At 31.2% G+C, this 21,313-nt stretch overlaps 1 protein-coding gene across 1 annotated transcript in view; it reads left to right on the top strand.

Moving 5' to 3' along the window:
- Positions 1-1,019: 1,019 nt before the first annotated feature.
- Positions 1,020-21,313, top strand: part of LOC139512559 (TBC1 domain family member 30-like) — a 71,857-nt gene continuing 51,563 nt past the window's right edge. The window contains exons 1-2 of the mRNA XM_071300259.1: positions 1,020-1,744; positions 3,272-3,436. Coding sequence (XP_071156360.1) covers positions 1,381-1,744; positions 3,272-3,436 — 529 coding nt within the window. The 5' untranslated portion in view covers positions 1,020-1,380. The remainder of the gene's footprint in view (positions 1,745-3,271; positions 3,437-21,313) is intronic.

A 21,313-nucleotide genomic window follows, 5' to 3' on the forward strand; every position in this document is an offset into this window, starting at 1 on the left:
AATAGAAATTACTGATTTATGCTTTCTTCATTTGATGTGAGAATTTAAATAGGTAAAAGGCTTTGATTTTGACTACTAGTTCTATTTTATACCCATACAGTTTGACAGTCAGTTTGTGACATATGTGGTTACTATATATATGTTCTCTATACTGATATAGAACCCAGTCTAGATCTCGAGTTCTTTTTTATGTGATGAAATTGCATAGAAAGTACTTTTAAACAAAGTCCCCTTTTTGACATGCCAATTTACTTTAACACCGGTCGCAGATTTAATGCCAAGATAGACCATTCGTGACATCTTCAAACATCTTTTGAAATTTATAACTTACTCAGACGCAGAAACTAGTATCGTATGTCCAAGATTACACGAAAAAGAACCTCAGGAATATAATTGACGAACATTAAAAACTTGTGTTACAAATCACCAAGGACTAATATAGTAGTAACTATAGTAGTAGCTATACGATATAAATCCATGTAACTATTCACAAATCATCTATTAAAACTTTGCGTCTCAGTCTTAAACGCAGCATATATATCTAAAATCGTAATGTTGTTTTCTGCATTTGGAAGGTTTATCGGAAGTAAAGAATCTAAATCTGATGAAATTAATTCAGTAATAAATAAATATTTTGGACTAGTTTTTTTTTCACTGTTATTGGTACAACATTGTTGCACATCTTCTATCTGATTATAAGCTTTGCAGATCTAAGAAATGATTTGCTTGTTGACGATGGATTCGTATGTATAAAGCTTTGGATAACCAGATCTTATTAAAGCATGGGCCTTAGCGTTCTTATAACGGGTTCGAGACCGGGATTCCGTACACTATTTAGTAGTTATTCCGAAGTTGACTATAATGCTTGTAGTAGTTCTGACAAGTACTTTTCATTTTTTATAATTCATATACCTTTAAGTAACACCCAAAAACCAAATAAAGAAAGACAAAATAAGTTCAATTACCATGCTTTCATAACACAGCACTGTTTTATTTATATACCACAATATGGAAAATCTAGAGAGGTTACGATAGACAATGGAACTCTCCTGTCACAATTTTGTCAACAAAAAACTTGCTGCACCAGATGTTACTCTATCAGATAACAGCGACACGTCAACCTTGGTTACTGGTCTCTGAGTGAAATTCAGTACCTTGTACATTGTTTTAAAAAATCGGCCTATCGATATTTCTTATTATTGCTCAATAATACCCATAAAATGCAGAACAATCTAAAATAAATCTGAAGTAATGGTGCATTTCATGATTTGTTTACGTTTCGTAATGATTTCAGTTACTCAACTGTTAGCATTGATTTACACTCATGAGTTTTTGTTTAATTCAATAACAATGCCTTGAAAATTTCACTTGTATTTCATTATGTCTGAAAGTGAGAGTGAATTGGCTCACGAAAGGTGTATGTCAGTGCCAATGGCAATGCCAATGGGGTCAAAATCTAGAGACAATTATGGACATGGACTATTGGAAGGTCTAGACCTAAATTCTGAAAGTATGGATGATACCTTATTTGATTTGTCAGAGCAACGCAGTTCTATTGTTGATGATTTGCTTTTTGAAATATATGATAGATGGCATGATGCCAGACATGACAGTTTTGAGAGTGATACTTTCACGGAATGCTCAAGTACATCAGATATTTTTCCATGGAGGAAAAACTCAATACATTTAGATATAGAAGCCAAGCATTCTGGAAAGCTTAATCGCTCAACATTGGAGTCTCAAAGTAAGAGCACATTCTACATTTTTATTTATTCTGAAAACATCCCCATGCATGTCTTTGATAGCCATAAAATATTGGCAGCTATAAATATTCGGTCTCACTAATTAGCGACAAGAAGAGTTTTAGCAACTTGCTTTTTAAATTTTATTTTTTTTACCTTTTATCGCTTTAAGATAGAAAAAAATTGTGTTATGTATTCATTTATTTGTCACTAAATAAAACTGATTCTTGTCGCTAATTACTGAGACTTGTGAAAATGTACAAAAAAAAATGTACAACTGTACATGGTTAAATATTAATATAAAATAAGATGTGGTACCATTGCCAATGAGACATGTACAGCTCTTCACAAGAGACCAAATAACACAGAAAGTAACAACTATAGATAACTATAGGGCCTTCAACAAGGAGCAAAGCCCATACTGCAGAGTCTGCTCTAAAAGGCCCCGAAATGACAATGTAAAAAATTCAAATGAGAAAACTAACGGCCTAATTCAGGTAGAAAAAAAGAAAGAAAAACAAATATGCAACACATTAAAAAACAACATGTATGTACCAAATCGTTATAAGATGTAATACTGCAGAATATTTATAATATTTAAACTGATGTTTATTAAGTATAGTAAAAAATATATCTTCAAGACTAGCAATTATCAGTTGAAATCAAATTCATATTCAATTAATCAATTTCAAATATTTCATCTGTTAAAATAATACATTGTAAGTTAAAAAAAAACCACAAATACATGTATGTGCTTATACATTTTTTGTACATTGTACATTTTCCTGAATCAAATTGTTTGGATATACATATATACATGTAAAATGTAGATGTTAGTAGTAATATTTAAATAAATGAAAGAGGACTACATTGTAGTGTAAAAATACATTTGAAAAACATTTTTTTTCGTAAATAATAAAAAAACCACAAATACTTGTAATAAACATATAAAAAGTACAATGTATAATATGTTTTGATATAAAAAAAAAAAAAAAAACTCTCTCACTCTCTGTGTTTGGTGTCAAGATTTTAAGAAATCACAAATTAGTGACATTATTTTGACTTTTGATACACTCATTAGGAGATACATGTACACCTGTAACTAAAACTGATAACTATTGATTGCATTTTAAGCTTAGGCTATATGTAAAACATAGGTTTCAAAGTCACAAATTGAGGATACATACATGTATCTAGTTTAAATGCGAAGGATTTGTTACTATAATAAAAACCAAAATAAAGTTATGCAGACTTATTTATTTTTCTGACAAATTAAGATACAGATAACTTTAAAAACTATAAAGTTTTGACAATATTGCATTAGAATGAAGATAACTGAATTTTATTTTAAGTTTAATTAGCCTACAGAATACTTTGGTTTACAAATTACAGTTGCAAATACATGTATCTAGTATAACTAGCTCTGCTGCACATTACCAAGGATTTGTATAGTAACAGCCTGGTAGACCATGGAATTATAATATTTGCATTAGTATTATCATGATAATTGTTTATCAATCTCTTTTCAGGTTTAGGACAGGTCAGGAAAATGGTATCAGAACTACAATACAGAAATAATTGTATGTCTGCTAGATTAGTAAGACAATTAAAGCGACGTGAAAGAAGACTGGCAAAGCTCCAACATAATTTTGACATCGTAACTGCTATTATACAAGCCTCTTCACAGAAAAGACGTGAGTACAAAATGATAAAATGAAAGAATTTGTGTCAACTATTGGCATTTGAAACATTTGCTATCCTGGTATCCACATAAACCAGTACAGATTACACCTATTTTCCCCCCGCAATATTGACTTGATTGACTGAATGATGATTCATAGGCTTTCTGTCAGCTGTTTTCTTTCTCAATCACATTTGTACATCATTAGTCGATGATGTGATTTTTTTGATGCTCCACTATTTTAAAGAAATTCTGAAAAAGATAACAGCATTTAAAAAGAATTTGTCCACTAGTGCAAAACATACTGCTTTATACTTTTAAAAATTCATTTGTTAAGCGTACATATGTATTTTATGATCATTCATAGGAAGTAAATATTCATAAATAAAAGCAATAATTGTTGAATAATTAAGTCTGTTTCCTCTACATTGCACTAAGCTTGGTTTATAGCTTTTTCAATAATAGGAAAATACAGATTCATAAAATGAATTGAGTTACTTCCCTTTGAGTAAAATTTTTGTTTTTGTTTAATGCATCAGGTTGTTTGTGATAAACAATTGTTGTGTAATAGTGGTATAATAAAATAGGGAACAAGATAGGATTGATAATATTTCTACTTGCCCTTTAACCAAATACATGTTCAATTATTTCATTCTTACATGTAGTTCTAGTGGTATATATATTGACCAGCCTAAAAGGACAAAATGAGATCTAAATGTGAATCACTCCTGTCTTCAGATTTGAAAATTATAAAGTCTTACACTATTAATAATCAAACTTCCTAAGTGACTGTGCAGGTTTTATTGGTCTGTTACTTTTAAGACGTTTGGTGTAGATACATGTACAGTTGTAGATAAGGGGATTGTTTGTATGCATGCCTAAAACTGAATAACCTACCCTTAAACATATTTTTATTTTAATTAATGTCAGTTAATGTATTGGCACAAACAGTTTTATAATTGAATTAACATTGTTTTCTGATATTTGAATCTACTGAAAATATAAACTTTATTTTTGTTTATATAAATATGACTTGTATACGTAGTTGAAGGGAGACAAATAGAATCTACTCTTAGTGACTCATGGTCTATGTTCTGAAATATATCTGAAAAATGCATGGTACACAGGAGGCAACTCTTGAGTATCAAAAAATTGATTTCAAAAAATTAAACTGCCTTATTTACTCAAAATAAAAATTGAAGAAAATCCCATGTTTCACAAATTTCCCCTGTATATTATATAATATATGCTGCATGTAGTTTCTGTTTGTAAAAAAAAGAAAATTGTATAATGACTTATTAGTGCATGCAACTTAAAATATTATTTTGAACTGCAAAGCTTAACTTAATGATATATGTAAAAATGTATAATAACATTATCATTAACTTTAAATATATTAACTTTAAACATATATACATGTAATTGATTCAATTTTTTTTATAAATACTTAAAAACACAACTGTATATTATATTATTATAACAAAGAGGAATATCATGCTAATATTGCAATTTGATCAGTGAGAGAACATTTACATTTGCCAATATTCTTTTGAACAAAATATTGCTTTAAAAGTGATAAGTTCATATGAACCCAAGTCTATACATTAAGGCAACAAATTCCTAAAAGATTTTCTTTACGCTAGTGATATTAATTGGCTATTTGGCCTTCAGCGTTGATAGAGTTGTTGTCTTACCTTACAAGAGCTTTCCTCACTCCTCACAGACCTTGAAAAGATAATTCTATCTTCATTGATTATGTACGCTGCAGTTGTTTATTTGATTAGGAAACAACTTCATTATTGTCTTTATAGGATGTTGATGTCCTTCCAGGCATTGATTTCATAAGCTATGTAGTATATTTATCCACCTATTATCACTAGGAAATGATACCTCTTCCAAACCTGTGAAAATGAATATAAAAAATCGATTTAGTTGACGTTTATGTGAGAAAGCTCAACCCTGTTGTTGAACTTCATATAAAATACGTTTTTACAATATGAATTTTTAATAAGATTACTATCACTTTTTTTATATTATTATTCAAACCTGATCACAATTCAAATATTTTACTTGCGTGGCTTACACCGAGCAGCAAGCTATAATTAAAGGACCCAAAATATGACTAGTGTAAAACCGTTCAAACGGGAAAACAAACTTGATTGTATTTTTATCTCTATGCTTTGGTTTTGTTCGTCTTTCCCTGACTAGCATTTTTGTTTGCTTCCACAGTATTGTCAGTTTTCCTATCAAGATCAGAGGTTTTTACAGGAACTGCAGCTTCCTCCACCAAAAAAAATTGCCTGCACAAAATAGCCCTATTGCTCCGCTTAAAAGTGATGTTAAAACACCCAAAAATAACAATCAATTGTTTGCTCCCATAGTTTCTTTGCATATAAAACCAAAAGTTGAAACATGAAAAGTTCATATTTGTAAGCAAAAACATTGAGGGGAAAGGATTAAAAAGGTCTTTTTTACACCTCAACCTGAAAGTAAATCTTTATGGCAATTTTAAACTATTTAGCATAATATTAAATCATATTGAACAGATATATCATGTTAAGGAGGGGTATTTGCGAAAAATACCAGTCGAGAGAATGTTAAATTTCACGAGCCGTAAGGCGAGGGAAATTCATTCTCAAGACTGGTATTTTTCGCCAATACCCCTCAATAACATGATATATCTGTTTAATTACACTGAATGTTAATGTACTAAAACGCATTGATGATCGTGACGTTACAAGTCGGATAGAGTATTTTTTGGCAAATACCACGGCAGAGAGGGTAAAAAAGGCATATCCTTTTAGCAAATACCCCGGCGGCGTTAAAAATGAACGATATTCATTTGATAACAGTAAATTGGTGAAAAATACACTGGCTATTAACCAATCAAAACCCCGGATTCTTACATAAGGTGTAATTATGTTATTTATTTTGCAGTATAGGGATTAGTGTAAACATACTGTATTAAATTCAAGTTAAATAAAATGCACAATTTGTTATGAACATATTAATACAATTGAATAATTACTAGTATCCAGAAACAAGCTTTAAACTTATATTAAACTGTTTCCTATTTTATATATTTTTATAGTATAGATTAGTGCTGACCAGGAACTATGCATTTTTTTTATTGACTGTGAATATTGATATTGTTTTAAACGTTTAACTAATAATTGGTTCTCAGCAAAATGGACAATGAAAAAAGTCTTTCAAGTCATATATCCTTCTCATTGCACAAATCTAAAGACACTTTCATAAAAAATTACAATTCGTTCAATAAGTCTTGATTCAAAATACTAGTGTATATCATGGAGACCAAAGACTGAAAAGTCCTTAATTTAAGGGCATACGATACAGTTACAGGGGAGGTAATGACGTTTCTAACGTAAAATGTTATTTTCGCGACGTCAAACTATGACATATCGGGAAAAGATGCATTTTTCGACTGATTTTTATCGTTCAAACTGATTTAATTTGAAAACGAGTGCATGGACCCCTATTTTTTAAAACAACATTTTGTTTCATTTTGCAGGGAGATTATGTGGACCAAATTTTATAAAACTGTAAATAGTGCATTTTTTTAATTTTGATAAATATACGGCACAAAATTACGTTTTTTTTCTCAATTCATGACCATTTGATAAATTTGAGTTATATTTGAATAAAAATTGCATAAATTTTTAGGATACTTATAAAATACAGAAATTACAAATTATTTATCAAAAAACAATTTGTGTTTATCTTTTAAAACAAAAAAGTTATGGCTTTCTTTCGGAGAGAAAATACGGCCACAAATCCGAATTTTGAGCAAATATACAAAATTTAGATCTCATTTAACTCAAAAAGTAGCACATGAAGGTATATTTTTTAATAAAAATCAAATATGTAATAAATTATTACATATTTGATTTAATCAGGCAAAAAATAGCCTATATAGAAATTTTCAAACTGTAAATACGGGATCAAAACTATATCGTATGCCCTTAACATTACTGTCATTAACTGAAAAAACCCTATTTAAATTGCTATCTGTGGTTTGTTCAATTTACCTGTCAGTGGCGGATCCAGAATTTTTCATCAGTTTGGGCCCATTGACTGCCTAAAAGGGGGCCTACTCTGGTCTTGCTTCAGTGATTCCCTATATAAGTAACCAAATTTTTCCCCAAAAAAGGGGGGCCTTGGCTTCCCCCCTAAGACTGAGTTTGGTTTAAAACCTTAACCTCTGGCACTTATGAGACTGTAATATTGTATCATAGATAAATTGTGTTATTACAGATATAAGTACTGTATCATCGTTATGTTGGTTTCCATAATTATAGCAATGCAACTTTGGCAGATCCAGAAATTTTTTAAGAGGGGGCCTGCTGACTGTCCTAAGGGGATGTCTGCTCCTGTCATGCTTCAGTGATTCCCTATATAATCAACCAAATTTTTTTCATGAAAAGAGGGGGAGACCTGCCCCCTAAGGCCCCCTTCATCTGGCTATGCAATGGTTCATGGATAATATTCTTGTGATGTTGTTTACCTAACAGTTAGAAACATTGATTTATGTCATGATTATTGTTGTTTCCATCCTTTTGTCACCTAATCTGGACAATTTATATATCTCTGTAAGAAATAACTTCTAAAATAGATGTAATCAAGGAGGTTATATTAGATATAACCTCCTTGATGTAATTAAATGGTAGGTTTTGACAAATTTGTTTATTCCAATAAACAGAAAAATAAATAGCTGGATCATTGGGAATGATGCTGTTTAATATTTTAATTTTTCCATTGTGTGTATTTTTGTATTGTATTCTTTGTATATGCTTTCAACCCCTAGGAGTATAAATGTGCATTTCATACATAAATAAATATATAAATATAAAGATAATAATTAAAAATAAGGAAATAAATAGAATTACTCCTCATCTCTTTGTTAAGTAAGAAATGTTTTGTAGCTATAAGAAGGTACATAACATATGATAATGTACATAATCGTAACATGTTTTGTAGCTGTAAGAAGGTACATAACATATGATAATGTACATAATCGTAACATGTTTTGTAGCTGTAAGTAGGTACATAACATATGATAATGTACATAATCGTAACATGTTTTATAGCTGTAAGTAGGTACATAACATATGATAATGTACATAATCGTAACATGTTTTGTAGCTGTAAGTAGGTACATAACATATGATAATGTACATAATCGTAACATGTTTTGTAGCTGTAAGAAGGTACATAACATATGATAATGTACATAATCGTAACATGTTTTGTAGCTGTAAGTAGGTACATAACATATGATAATGTACATAATCGTAACATGTTTTGTAGCTGTAAGTAGGTACATAACATATGATAATGTACATAATCGTAACATGTTTTGTAGCTGTAAGAAGGTACATAACATATGATAATGTACATAATCGTAACATGTTTTGTAGCTGTAAGAAGGTACATAACATATGATAATGTACATAATCGTAACATGTTTTGTAGCTGTAAGAAGGTACATAACATATGATAATGTACATAATCGTAACATGTTTTATAGCTGTAAGAAGGTACATAACATATGATAATGTACATAATCGTAACATGTTTTATAGCTGTAAGAAGGTACATAACATATGATAATGTACATAATGGTAACATGTTTTGTAGCTGTAAGAAGGTACATAACATATGATAATGTACATAATGGTAACATGTTTTGTAGCTGTAAGAAGGTACATAACATATGATAATGTACATAATCGTAACATGTTTTGGGTTGACATTATTATTTAGATCAGAGTCAGTGTTGTTTTGTCTTGGCATGTTGCACGATTGTGACTTGATGTATACTCTTTGGCATCTGAAAGGTCAAATTTTTTAAAGTTAATGATTGTGTTTAAGGTGGTACCCAACACTTTCACTAAAATTAATTTGGCTCGTTTAATTTTCATTAAATTTTGTCAAAGTATTTACTTTGACCTTTTAACAAAAATATAAAAATTTCAAAAACTTTGAACCAACCGTTTAATCAGAAAAATTACACTGGTTATATAGCAGTTTGACAAAAATTTTGACAAACTACAATTTTGATCATTGAGAAGCTTAATATTCCCTTAAGAACACAACGTCATTAAAACGTTCTGCTGATTTTACAGAGTTATCTCCCCGTAGTGTTAGGTACCACCTTAAATAACAGTTCATTTTATTTACATCAGTAATTAATAATATGAAGGAAGTTGAGCTAAAGGAGAATTATAGTTTTCCTTTGATTGGAAAATAGGAATTATGTTTGATTGTACATGTATCTATAAGTACATGTACTTAGACTAGTTATATCTTGAATAACATATATGTGATTATAGACATTGCTTATGTATCATTAATGATTAGGTGTAACTTTTAATAACCAGGGTTCATGGAAAGGCTTCTTATGACGCAGCTATTGTTAATTATGAGCATTGATTTGCTGTTGTTTCCAACTTTTCGTCACCTTATATTGACACTTTATACATCTGTGGAAATAAAATCAATGCTCAATTTAATATGATACTTATTTCTGACATACATGTATATAGATATAGGAAAATGTGGTATGAGTGCCAATAAGACAACTCTCATCCAAGTAACAATTTATAAATTTAAACCATTATACATGTAGGTCAAGGTAGGGCCTTCATCATGGAGCCTTGACTCACACCAAACAGCAAGCTATAAAGGGCCCCAAAATTACTAGTGTAAAACCATTCAAACCTGAAAACCATTGGTCTAATCTATATAAAAACTAGAAACGAGAAACAAGTATGAACTACATAAACAGACGACAACTACTGTACATCAGATTTCTGACTTAGGACAAGTGCAAACATTTGCAGCAGGATTAAATGTTTTAATGGTACCAAACCCTCTCCCTTTTCTGAAACTTACTTTAGTAAGCACAGATTTAAAATAGAATTAAAAAAAATCTCATGTTATCTACTGTGAAAGATTTTTTAAAAATGTTCATCTTTAATTAGATTGATGACATTTAGTTAAATTCAAAACAAACCAGTCCATATTTTATTGCAATTTCAACAGACATTGAGCACTGCATGTCTTTGAGATACTTTGTTTTTTGTTCAACTGTAGGTCAAAGCTTATTAAGTATTTATCATGACTTTGAAACCACATACCCTTTCAGAGGCTTTGTTTTTTGTTTAACTGTAGGTCACAGCTTATTAAGTATTTATCTTGACTTTGAAACCCCATACCCTTTCAAGGAGACAATTTGACTATATTAGGTTCTCTGTTAACAAGCTCATTTGTTGAAATTCCAGTTTATAATTTTTTTAGTAATGAATCAAAGGTTGTCTGTCAATCCTGGAATCAGAAATTTTCCTTTTTTTCTGGAGTTGTTTTATCCAAGTCCTGGGAAAATAAGACAAAGTTAATTTAAGTTGGACCCCTTTTCCTTAGGATTATTAATTACCACAAAGCCTCATTGAAGTACTATAATATCAGATTATTACATGACATTTTTCATATCGCATTTATTATCAGCCCTAGGTTCAATATCAGCCCAAGAGCTGCATGGCTCAAGGGCTGATTTTGACCGAGGGCTGATAATACATGCAATATGAAAAATGACATGTTATGATCTTTTTATCATATGCTTCAACAATGGAGAAAAATCACAGATTCATATATTGATCCTTTTACGTCGTTCCCAAATAGAAGTTCAAAGAGTGAAAAGTTCACGGACGTCATATCCCAAATTTAGTACATTCGATATGAAATCTTTCTATCAGATGCCTCAACAGAAAAAAAACATTTTAATATGGACGAAACGACAAAAGAAATGATTCAAAAATATACATAATGAACACTGTTTGAAAAATTAAACTTTTTTAAAGTAACTTTCTAAAGTATGTTTTTATTATTATTTTACAAAGTATACTTTCAAGTATCCAAATAATTGTTTCGTTAATAAAATTTAGATTGTACACTACTTTGTAAGTTTTCTTGTGAAAATGTAGCATTGAGGTATATTTTCCGGAATTTGCCGAGTATCACCGGAATGCCATGCAATAACGTTATGGAAAGGCATGTGATAACACTAGAAGCATGTGATAAACTTTTCATATCAGCCCGCTAAGCACCAATTCGAAAAATATGGAATTTACGTTGATTTAATGCTATTATCATACAGTAAAAATCATTTGTTATTTAGTCTAAGTATATGATAAATGAATATATCACAATTCTACTCCTGTTGAACATGTTGAATGAATATTAAAATGAATATATCACAATTCTACTCCTGTTGAACATGTTGAATGAATATTAAAATGAATATATATCACAATTCTACTTCTGTTGAACATGTTGAATGAATATTAAAATGAATATATCACAATTCTACTCCTGTTGAACATGTTGAATGAATATTAAAATGAATATATCACAATTCTACTTCTGTTGAACATGTTGAATGAATATTAAAATGAATATATCACAATTCTACTCCTGTTGAACATGTTGAATGAATAAATGAATATATCACAATTCTACTCCTGTTGAACATGTTGAATGAAAGTTAACTGATTTGTCTTAACAATAATATTATTTCAAAAACATATATTATTTTCAAAAGTAGGATATCTTGTTTCAGAAAGCTAATAAGTTATTGACTTTGTGTATTCAGATACAATGCTAAATTACTTAATCGTGTTATCAGCCAATATTGTTTGTTCATGGTCATTGTTGTGGCGAGGGAACACTAAAAATACATTGGCTTGATTATATGTTGAAAGCTTTCCCTATAATACAGAGTAAAATATTGCATGTGGTTAACATGGACATTCAATGCAACAATAATAATATCCTTTTCAGGGAATAATATATTTTTTCCTATCGTTAACTTTTATACTGATACTAAAAAATGTCTTGTTTACACAAAAATATAGAAATAAGTTAAATTCAAAGTTTATCCTCCTGATGCACATGTTTTAAGTCTTTTTTTGGGTGAGTTATATTAGATTCATCATTCCTTCTGCAACTTAAAGTTTTTTTGCTGAAAAGAAATAACATTATGAAATTTGTACATGAATGTTGCAATTAGTTTGTGATCCTGATTTGAGAAATGTTGATTCCCAAATGTTCTCTACTCTCTGTTAGCTTTTACTGATCATGAGATCTTTATATTTTTAAAGACAATTTACTATTGCTATCATAAGTGAAAGAGAAATGTAACAAAGGGTGCTTTAAAGAAACATTAAAAAACTACATTGCAGAAAAACATTGTGTGAAATTTTTATTTAATTTTATATGTTCTGTAATTACCGGTAGCTAACAAATGTAATTTTTGGGGCCCTTTATAGCTTGCTGCTCTGTGTGAGCCAAAGCTCTGTGTTGAAGTAGCTTGACCTATAATGGTTTACTTTAATAAATTGTTACTTGAATGGAGAGTTGTCTCGTTGGCACTCATACCACATCTTCCTATATCTATATGTGATAACAAAAACAATGCCTGAGCTAACAAACTTGCCATGAATTGCATCAACAATCATTGGCATAATGGAAGTGGTGCAAGTTAACAGTTTGAAATCCAGTTTATTACACATTTGTAATGTCTTTTGTTGTATTTTGTATGTTCCAGTGCCCCTCATGGATAATTTCTAAATGTAAATCAAGATATAAAGCCAGTGGTGGATCCAGAACTTTTCATAAGGGGGGCCCGCTGACTGACCTTAAAGGGGGGGGGGGGGGGGGGGCACTCCAGTCATGCTTCAGTGATTCCCTATATAATCAACCAAATTTTTCCCACGAAAGGGGGGCCCACAGACCCCCCCCCCCCCCTGGATCCGCCTATGATATAAAGCACAGTAACTTGTATCTGTGGTGTTCAAATAGATTAGACCAGATCAATATAAAAATCAAACTTTTTAATTATTTCATGAAAGGACATCATGTATGCAGCTGAACATGAAGTTGAAGGGTTTAGAAAAACTTCAGTATAAAGTCTGCCTCATTTATATAAAGAAAACAAGTGGGCAAGATGAGGAAAAGGTTTAACAAAAATATGGAAATCCTAGACAAATTAAAAATACAGAACTCCAAGGCAAATTAAAAATACGGAACTCCAAGGCAAATTAAAAATACTGATATCCAAGGCAAATTAAAAATATGGAACTCCAAGGCAAATTAAAAATACAGAACTCCAAGGCAAATTTAAAATACGGAACTCCAAGGCAAATTAAAAATACGGAACTCCAAGGCAAATTAAAAATACAGAACTCCAAGGCAAATTAAAAATACGGAACTCAAAGGCAAATTAAAAATACTGATATCAAGGGCAAATTAAAAATACGGAACTCCAAGGCAAATTAAAAATACGGAACTCCAAGGTAAATTAAAAATATGGAACTCCAAGGCAAATTAAAAATACTGAACTCCAAGGCAAATTAAAAATACTGAACTCCAAGGCAAATTAAAAATACTGAACTCCAAGGCAAATTAAAAATACTGAACTCCAACGCAAATTAAAAATACTGAACTCCAAGTCAAATTAAAAATACGGAACTCCAAGGCAAATTAAAAATACGGAACTCCAAGGCAAATGGAACTCCAAGGCAAATTAAAAATACGGAACTCCAAGGCAAATTAAAAAAGATGTCCATAAAAACTGACAGAATCAAATGCTATCAACAAACATAACAAGTGAATGACAAGCAATTCTATAAGGAAAGTTGAATGTATGTTGACAGACATGTTCACCAAAATGTTAAATCTTCAGTCAGCTTTACTGTTACATCCAAGATGTCCAATTAATACATTAAATGGTGATCATTTTGAAACAAAGTTAAGAAATTTGATGTTTTTTTTTTGATACATTTTGTAATTGAAAAAGTATTTTCATGTTAAGAGGACATTGGCTGCAGTACCATAGCTGTCATGTTCCTTGGGATTTATTTTGCTTATACAGATCTATGGTCTGCAAATACAAAAAATATATCGCAAGCATCCTAAGAAAGTAACAATTCTGCAAGAAGGAAGTTTTTTTGTAAATTTAGAGGACAATAAACTGAAAAATAACTATTGTTGACATCTAGATTTTGATTAATTTTTGTGCCACTTGGTTGTACTCTCATCAACATGTAACCCTGCATATCTTTTTGTTAATTTTTATTAACTTTTCACATGCATATATATGTACATTGCATCTAATATAACCAATTCAAGTGCATTGTATCATAATTCATGTCTAATACTCTAGCGTTTCAAGAGCTACCTAAATACTCAAGTACATGTTCACATTCATAATAGTAAACACTGATGACTGTGTTTTCACTTTTATGATCCAATATTTGTGATGCTCGTATTTACATCATTGTACATGTACCTGACTTCTTGAAATGATCAGCAACCTTTAAGATTAAGAACAGCAATGCACAGCTATTTTAAGTCTAATAGATATAAAAATAGAAGTTTTATCAGTTATTTGGTACCAGAATCTGTAGTCCCATATTTATTTATGATGTTTATGCCAGATTACAACAGCAGGAACTGCAACTTCTGAAGAGTTACCTTGTTTGATGATAGAATTCAAATTGTTTAATTATGGAATTGTAAATTTGGTAAATGAAATATAATGTTGTAATAGTATGCTGATGAAAAAATTAAAAATAAAGTTTTTATGAAGACATATGTCATGAGTTGGCATGGTACTTATATGTGTATAATAGAACTGTAATAAAAGTGTGTGGTCAGGTCTTCAAACCAAAATTGTTTAGGTTTTCCTGACAAACGATAATTCCTAATGAAAAGTTTCCAGTATTAAAAAAAAGTAAATAGGATATGTGTTGAGTCTAAGATCAGAAGTTTGAAAAATACATTATCAGATTGACAAGTGTAATATGAAAATAATCTTATCATCAACACGATGTATGTCTTTGAACAGAAATTTACACTAACATTGAAATAATGTGCCAAATGCAAAATTACCTATTCAAATACATGTACAAGAAATCAGACAATCAGCCATCAGAAAAAAGTTTGGGATACTTCACAACACAGAATAGAGTAATTAATTGTTCACAACATTTCCAACAAAAAAAGATTGAAATATGGAAAGACTAGGAAATTGAGTTAGAAAAAAGGAATGAATTAATAAACTCATAAAGATTGATGTGTAAAAAACAATTAAACTTGTGGAAACAAAATTGTTGTGGTTGTTGAGGGCAAACAGTGTAACAGTCACGAAAACTAATCAGAAACAAATTTATTTAAAATTATTAATACCAAATTGAGTAGGAACAGAGCCTCATCAAGAACAAATGAAAATGTAAAGATAACACAACAGGAAGCGGAGTATGATGAATGAATTGGATTTTATCCAGAAATGATTAGAGATTGACAAAGTTAACAAATTCTAGTAGCATAGAAAATGATTGAAGGTAATTCATCTTTATTTATTGTTCAGAAAAAGTATATGATGAACTTGAAATTGAGGTTGTATGCAGAACTTAATACAAGATGACTTGAAAAAAAAAGAAAAAAGGTTCAGGTGGCATTGATTAAAAAGGGTTATTATATTATCAGAGGAAAAGACCAACACTAAAAGAATACTATTTGAGACGACATATAAGCACATCAGTTAACCTAAATTTATCAAATAATTTAGAATGAATTCTATGAAGTCTTAATAAGTAAACAAAGCTAGCATGAAATGTTTAAAGCAATCATAATAAGGGACTGATTCAGAAAAAAATATAAAGATCATTGAAGACAGCCCATACTAGGAATGGTAAAATGAATAGCAAAGAACAAGATGAAATAAATGGTAATAGCAGAGATGTAAATGGAGACAATTTACAAATAAATCATTTACAGGTCAAGCTCGAAATTGCCTGAATTTAACAGAGGCTATCAAAGTTCACTTACTAGTGTCTATACTACCAAATACTTGCAAAAAAAAAGAAAGCATTGCTACAGGTATTCGGAAAACAAGTTACTGAGCATTATCACAAGAATATATAACAGGGTTTGATTACATTTTTGACATCTCAACCCTCATGTACATTATGTGTAATCTCACAACTATAAGCAAGTTTACAGTAAAAGACTAGATGACTTAAAGGAAATCAAACCAACTGTTAAAAAGGACGTACACCTTCCTTGATAAAATTATTAACAATAAAAGAAAAGGAACATATCAAGTCGTATGTCATGCAGCAGGATTAACACAGATGTGAACTTTGGCAGACAAATTTTTTTGAATAAACTCTAAATGAGAATGCTGAATAGATGATATTTTAAAGTCTTAATCAAATAACATTCATGGTGAACCTTACCTTCAAGTTATTCAGAACATTGATTAAATGAAAAAAACACCATGACTTGGTTTTGAGCTGACCAATTTTTATTTTCCTTTGGTCAGAGTTATTTCAAAACAAGGATTAAAATATATAGAGCTTCCAAGACAGAATCTATAAATACAAAATATTTTTGTTTTGTTCATTTCAAGTTAATATTGAAAGTGACAGAGTCTGTCCGACATTAAATTGTTTATAGATTCACCAGGAATTCCTGTTTTCTGATGATATTAAATGTCTAGACTATGAATTGTTAAATACATTACTATCTTTCATTCTGGTCAGATGAATTCATGTATATATCAAGCCTGCATCTGAAGTTTATCCTGACATATAGTAGTCCGTTCATACAAGGAAATATGCAGCCATAGTGTATAGATTATGGTCGTTATAAATTTCAGTTATTCTCAATATAGTCTAGATTCGAAGGTGATAAATGAAATAAGCAAATTGGGTTATCTGAATTAACCAACATGATTATGTTGTAAAGTGACTTTTTAGTAATTCAGGAGAAGCATGTATTTTTAGCTCACCTGGCCTAAAGGTTTTTTAGTTATAAGCCAAAAACTGCATTTTACCCCTATGTTCTATTTTTAGCCATGGTGGCCATCTTGAATGGTTGGCCAGGTCACCAGACACATTTTGTAAACTAGATACCCCAATGATGATTGTGGCCAAGTTTGGTTTAATTTGGCTCAGTAGTTTCAGAGGAGAAGATTTTGTAAAAGTTAACAACGCCGGACGCAAAGTGATGAGAAAAGCTCACTTGGCCCTTCGGGCCAGGTGAGCTAAAAATGTGTCCGAAGACCCTGCCTGGAACCAAGATGGCAGACATGGCTAAAAATAGTACATAGAGTAAAATGCAGTTTTTGGTTTATATCTCTGAAACTGAAGCATTTAAAGCAAATCTGACTGGTGGCAAAAATGTTCATCAGATTTAGATATATCTGCCCTGAAATTTTCAGACAAATCCGACAACCAGTTGTTTTTACTGAAAGGAGTTGACAGTATCGGGATGTATATGATTAAAACAAGAAAGAGCAGATCATGTGAGACGACTCTACCATGTGGAGTTCATACAACTAGCCCTGATTTGTCTCCGATGTTCTTTCGATGTGTATGTGAATGGTTCATCTTTAATATCAAGGAAGTTCTCAATTTATTAAAAAATATATTTTTAGATACCTTTATAGTGTAGAAGCATTGAGAGAAATGCGTTACCTGATTGACACAATATTCGGGTATTACATCAATATTTTGAGTATTGATATCTCGCTTGCCATGACATGAACTGTGGCAAACAGAAGATTAGCTGGTGTTATTGCCGAGTGCTGAACTAAATCGACCTCTATCTGGGAGTTAAATTTGTTTTCTCCGAATATGGAACTAATGACATGTGAGTTAGGTACAAAACGATGATTTGTACCTTTGTCTACCTTAAAGTTGGACACAAGGAGTGCAATTATTCGGTAATCTTTGAAAGACCAGAAGGATGATAACCTATGAGTCTAAAATGTTTAAAAGCTATGCCGGGTAAAAGGACGTGGAAATTTTAACTGGGCATGGACTGTTAGGCAAACGATTGCGAAGTCTAATTATCCCTGTCTTTGGTGTCAACTAAGCATATTATCTATATTATCAGAATATCACCTAACCTCCTGCTCTCTTTTTCAGACAAATTTATTTGAACTGCATTACCATTCATAAAATAGTAAAGAATTGACATAGTATTAAATAAACAATCAAGTTTAATGATTTCGGTCATTCAACAAAAATCCGGCTTTTTTTAGACATCCATCCATGATGTTTTGTTTCCGGTTACAGATTGTTTGACACATTGTCGAAGGAAACGTGATCTGATATGAAATTGATTTCAATTAAGTTTGACGTCACGAACCGAGATTTTCATTGACTATTCCGCTTTAATTAAACTACCTTAATCGGATGTCTTCTGAACCCCGATATCAGTAATGTATAGAAGCTCAGTCAGATTTTACTTTTACTATCAATTGAATTATATCTGGAAACATCGATTGGAGGTTTAGAGACAGTACGAAGACATGGTGATTTGACATGATTTTTGTGGAAAAAATCCTATTATAGATGCAATTTTTAAAAGTGGGTCATTGTATATATTTAAAACATTTTTAACCGGATTTTTGTGACAAAAATGTCGGTTATTGATTTGGGGATGTACGGCGGGCGGGCGGGCGGCCCGGCGGGCGGGCGGTCGGACTGTCGGGCGGGCGGGCTGCAATCAAATGTTGTCCGTGCATTAACTCATGAACCGTTCAACCAAAGCTTTTAAAATTTTAATATGTTATTACTGACAATTATACGAAGGTCAAGTTCAATAATGGCGATTTTGACTTTTATCGTTCAGGAGTTATGGTTCTTGAAAGATTGAAAAATGGAGTTTCCAGTCGTATCCGTGCATTTACGCATGAACTGTTCTACCAAAACTTCCCAAATTTTAATATGTTGTTACTGATGACAGAATGGAGGTCAAGTTCAATAATGACGATTTTGACTTTTACCGTTCAGGAGTTATGGTTCTTGAAAGATTGAAAAATGGAGTTTCCAGTCGTGTCCGTGCATTTATGCATGAACTGTTCTACCAAAGCTTCCGAAATTTTAATATGCTGTTACTGATGACAAAATGGAGGTCAAGTTCAATAATGACGATTTTGACTTTTACCGTTCAGGAGTTATGGTTCTTGAAAGATCGTAAAATGGCGTTTCCATTCACATTGTTGCATTTACTCATGAACCATTCAATCTAAGCTTTTCAAATTTTAATATGTTGATACTGATCAATGACAAAATGGAGCCGGGTCAAATTTGATATTGACGATTTTTACTTTCACCATTCATCAGTAATGGTTCTTGTGATATTGCCAGGACACAAATAAATGTTAATAAATCCGGTTTGCTGTCGTTGTGACAGCCTCTTGTTAAATATTCGATCATGACAACAAAAAATTGTACAATACTGCGTAGGACGGGATAATTTATCTTTTCCAATTGGCGCTTTTTGTGTTATAATAAATGAATATAAACCATATATACGTAAGAAGATATGGAGTGGCCAATGACAAGACCAGAAGGTCAAACCATGCCGGCTTAGTTAAAATTAATTGCTTATAGAATAACCAAGTATCTGAAAACTGTAGCGAATTTCCTAAAGACAGTTGTTTTTTGCCATTCAATTTTCATTTTTAAGATGTTAACCAACAAATAATTTTTCATATTAATGTTTGACACTTTTGGAGTTAAAAATTTATTATACTTTTCATCTTAGTCCGAGATTGCTCTGACCTCTGTTTTTATTTGATGACTTGTTGGAGCCCTAAGACGTGGACCAGATCAAAAATGAAAATTTCAGACCTAGAATTGAAGCAGGCAGTTTCTAACTCAAAATTGAAAAACATCCTTTCCAAGTATATGTATATCTGATACACTTGTTTATATATATTACATCATGATACATCATTTCGATTCATTATACAGTTTACTCCACGGATATGTATCTTTTATTCACATTAGCAGACCCATGTAGCACAAACGGCAACAGTTTTGCTTTGTCTTTTTATTGTATCTGTCTGAACGTTTCTGAAGAGTGGTAGCGTACTAAGTTCGACCCTGGTTAAGTCGAACCAGACTGATATATGTATTTGCTACTTCTCCGCTCAACACGTGGGATTATAGATTATAAGACTGTTGTTAACAGATGAGGCAATTTTTGCTACAGAATTCAAACCATTTAAAAAAATGTATCAGTTTCTAAGATTCCCATGTTTGTTTATTTGATGAGATTTGCGTTGTTGATCTGATACAGGACCAACACGAAGACTTTAATAAGTAACAGTAGATTTTGATGAGAAGAATTTTCTCACGCATCGTTGTTCGATCGACAAGTTCATTGACTTTAGGAAACGCGAAGTAAAAATGATAAAATGCAAATCAGCAATCAAAGACAATAGAATACGACGTCTTAATTATTGTGAGTAATTTGTGTAAAGACCAGTCAATGATAGCATACACGAAAGGAAAACAACCGTGTGCTCTTTGTTGTTACTATATTCATCAAAGATTTTGTTACATTGGTTCTTCAATTGGTTGTTACATATTTCGAATTTAATCCTGCAATGAAAACAAATGGCCTGTTTGAAGGCAGGCATATACTATTTTGATTGTTACGTTAGCGTGTGTGATTATTTCTAAGGCACCAACCCATCTATCTATGAAGAAGTCAAATGGTTTCTCTTTCAATTGATATCATGTTTATAAACAGAACGACCAACAACATGAATAAAGTATTTACAAATATAATGATATGCCTCTGAACTTTAGGTTTTTTTTTGTCATACCACACTTCAACATCAGTTGTTCAAATTTGAGTTTAATAATCTACAATTTTGGAGGGAGAAAAATTCCAGAACAAATATCACACGGTTAATCTAAATTTCCCACCTACCTTTGAACCGAGTTATATCTAATGAAGTAGATGTGCTCCAGCTCCTGTCATTATTTCGTCTCTTTTTCAACAA

The sequence above is a fragment of the Mytilus edulis genome, chromosome 1 (genome assembly GCF_963676685.1).
Source record: "Mytilus edulis chromosome 1, xbMytEdul2.2, whole genome shotgun sequence".
NCBI classification, from domain to species: Eukaryota; Metazoa; Mollusca; class Bivalvia; order Mytilida; family Mytilidae; genus Mytilus; species Mytilus edulis.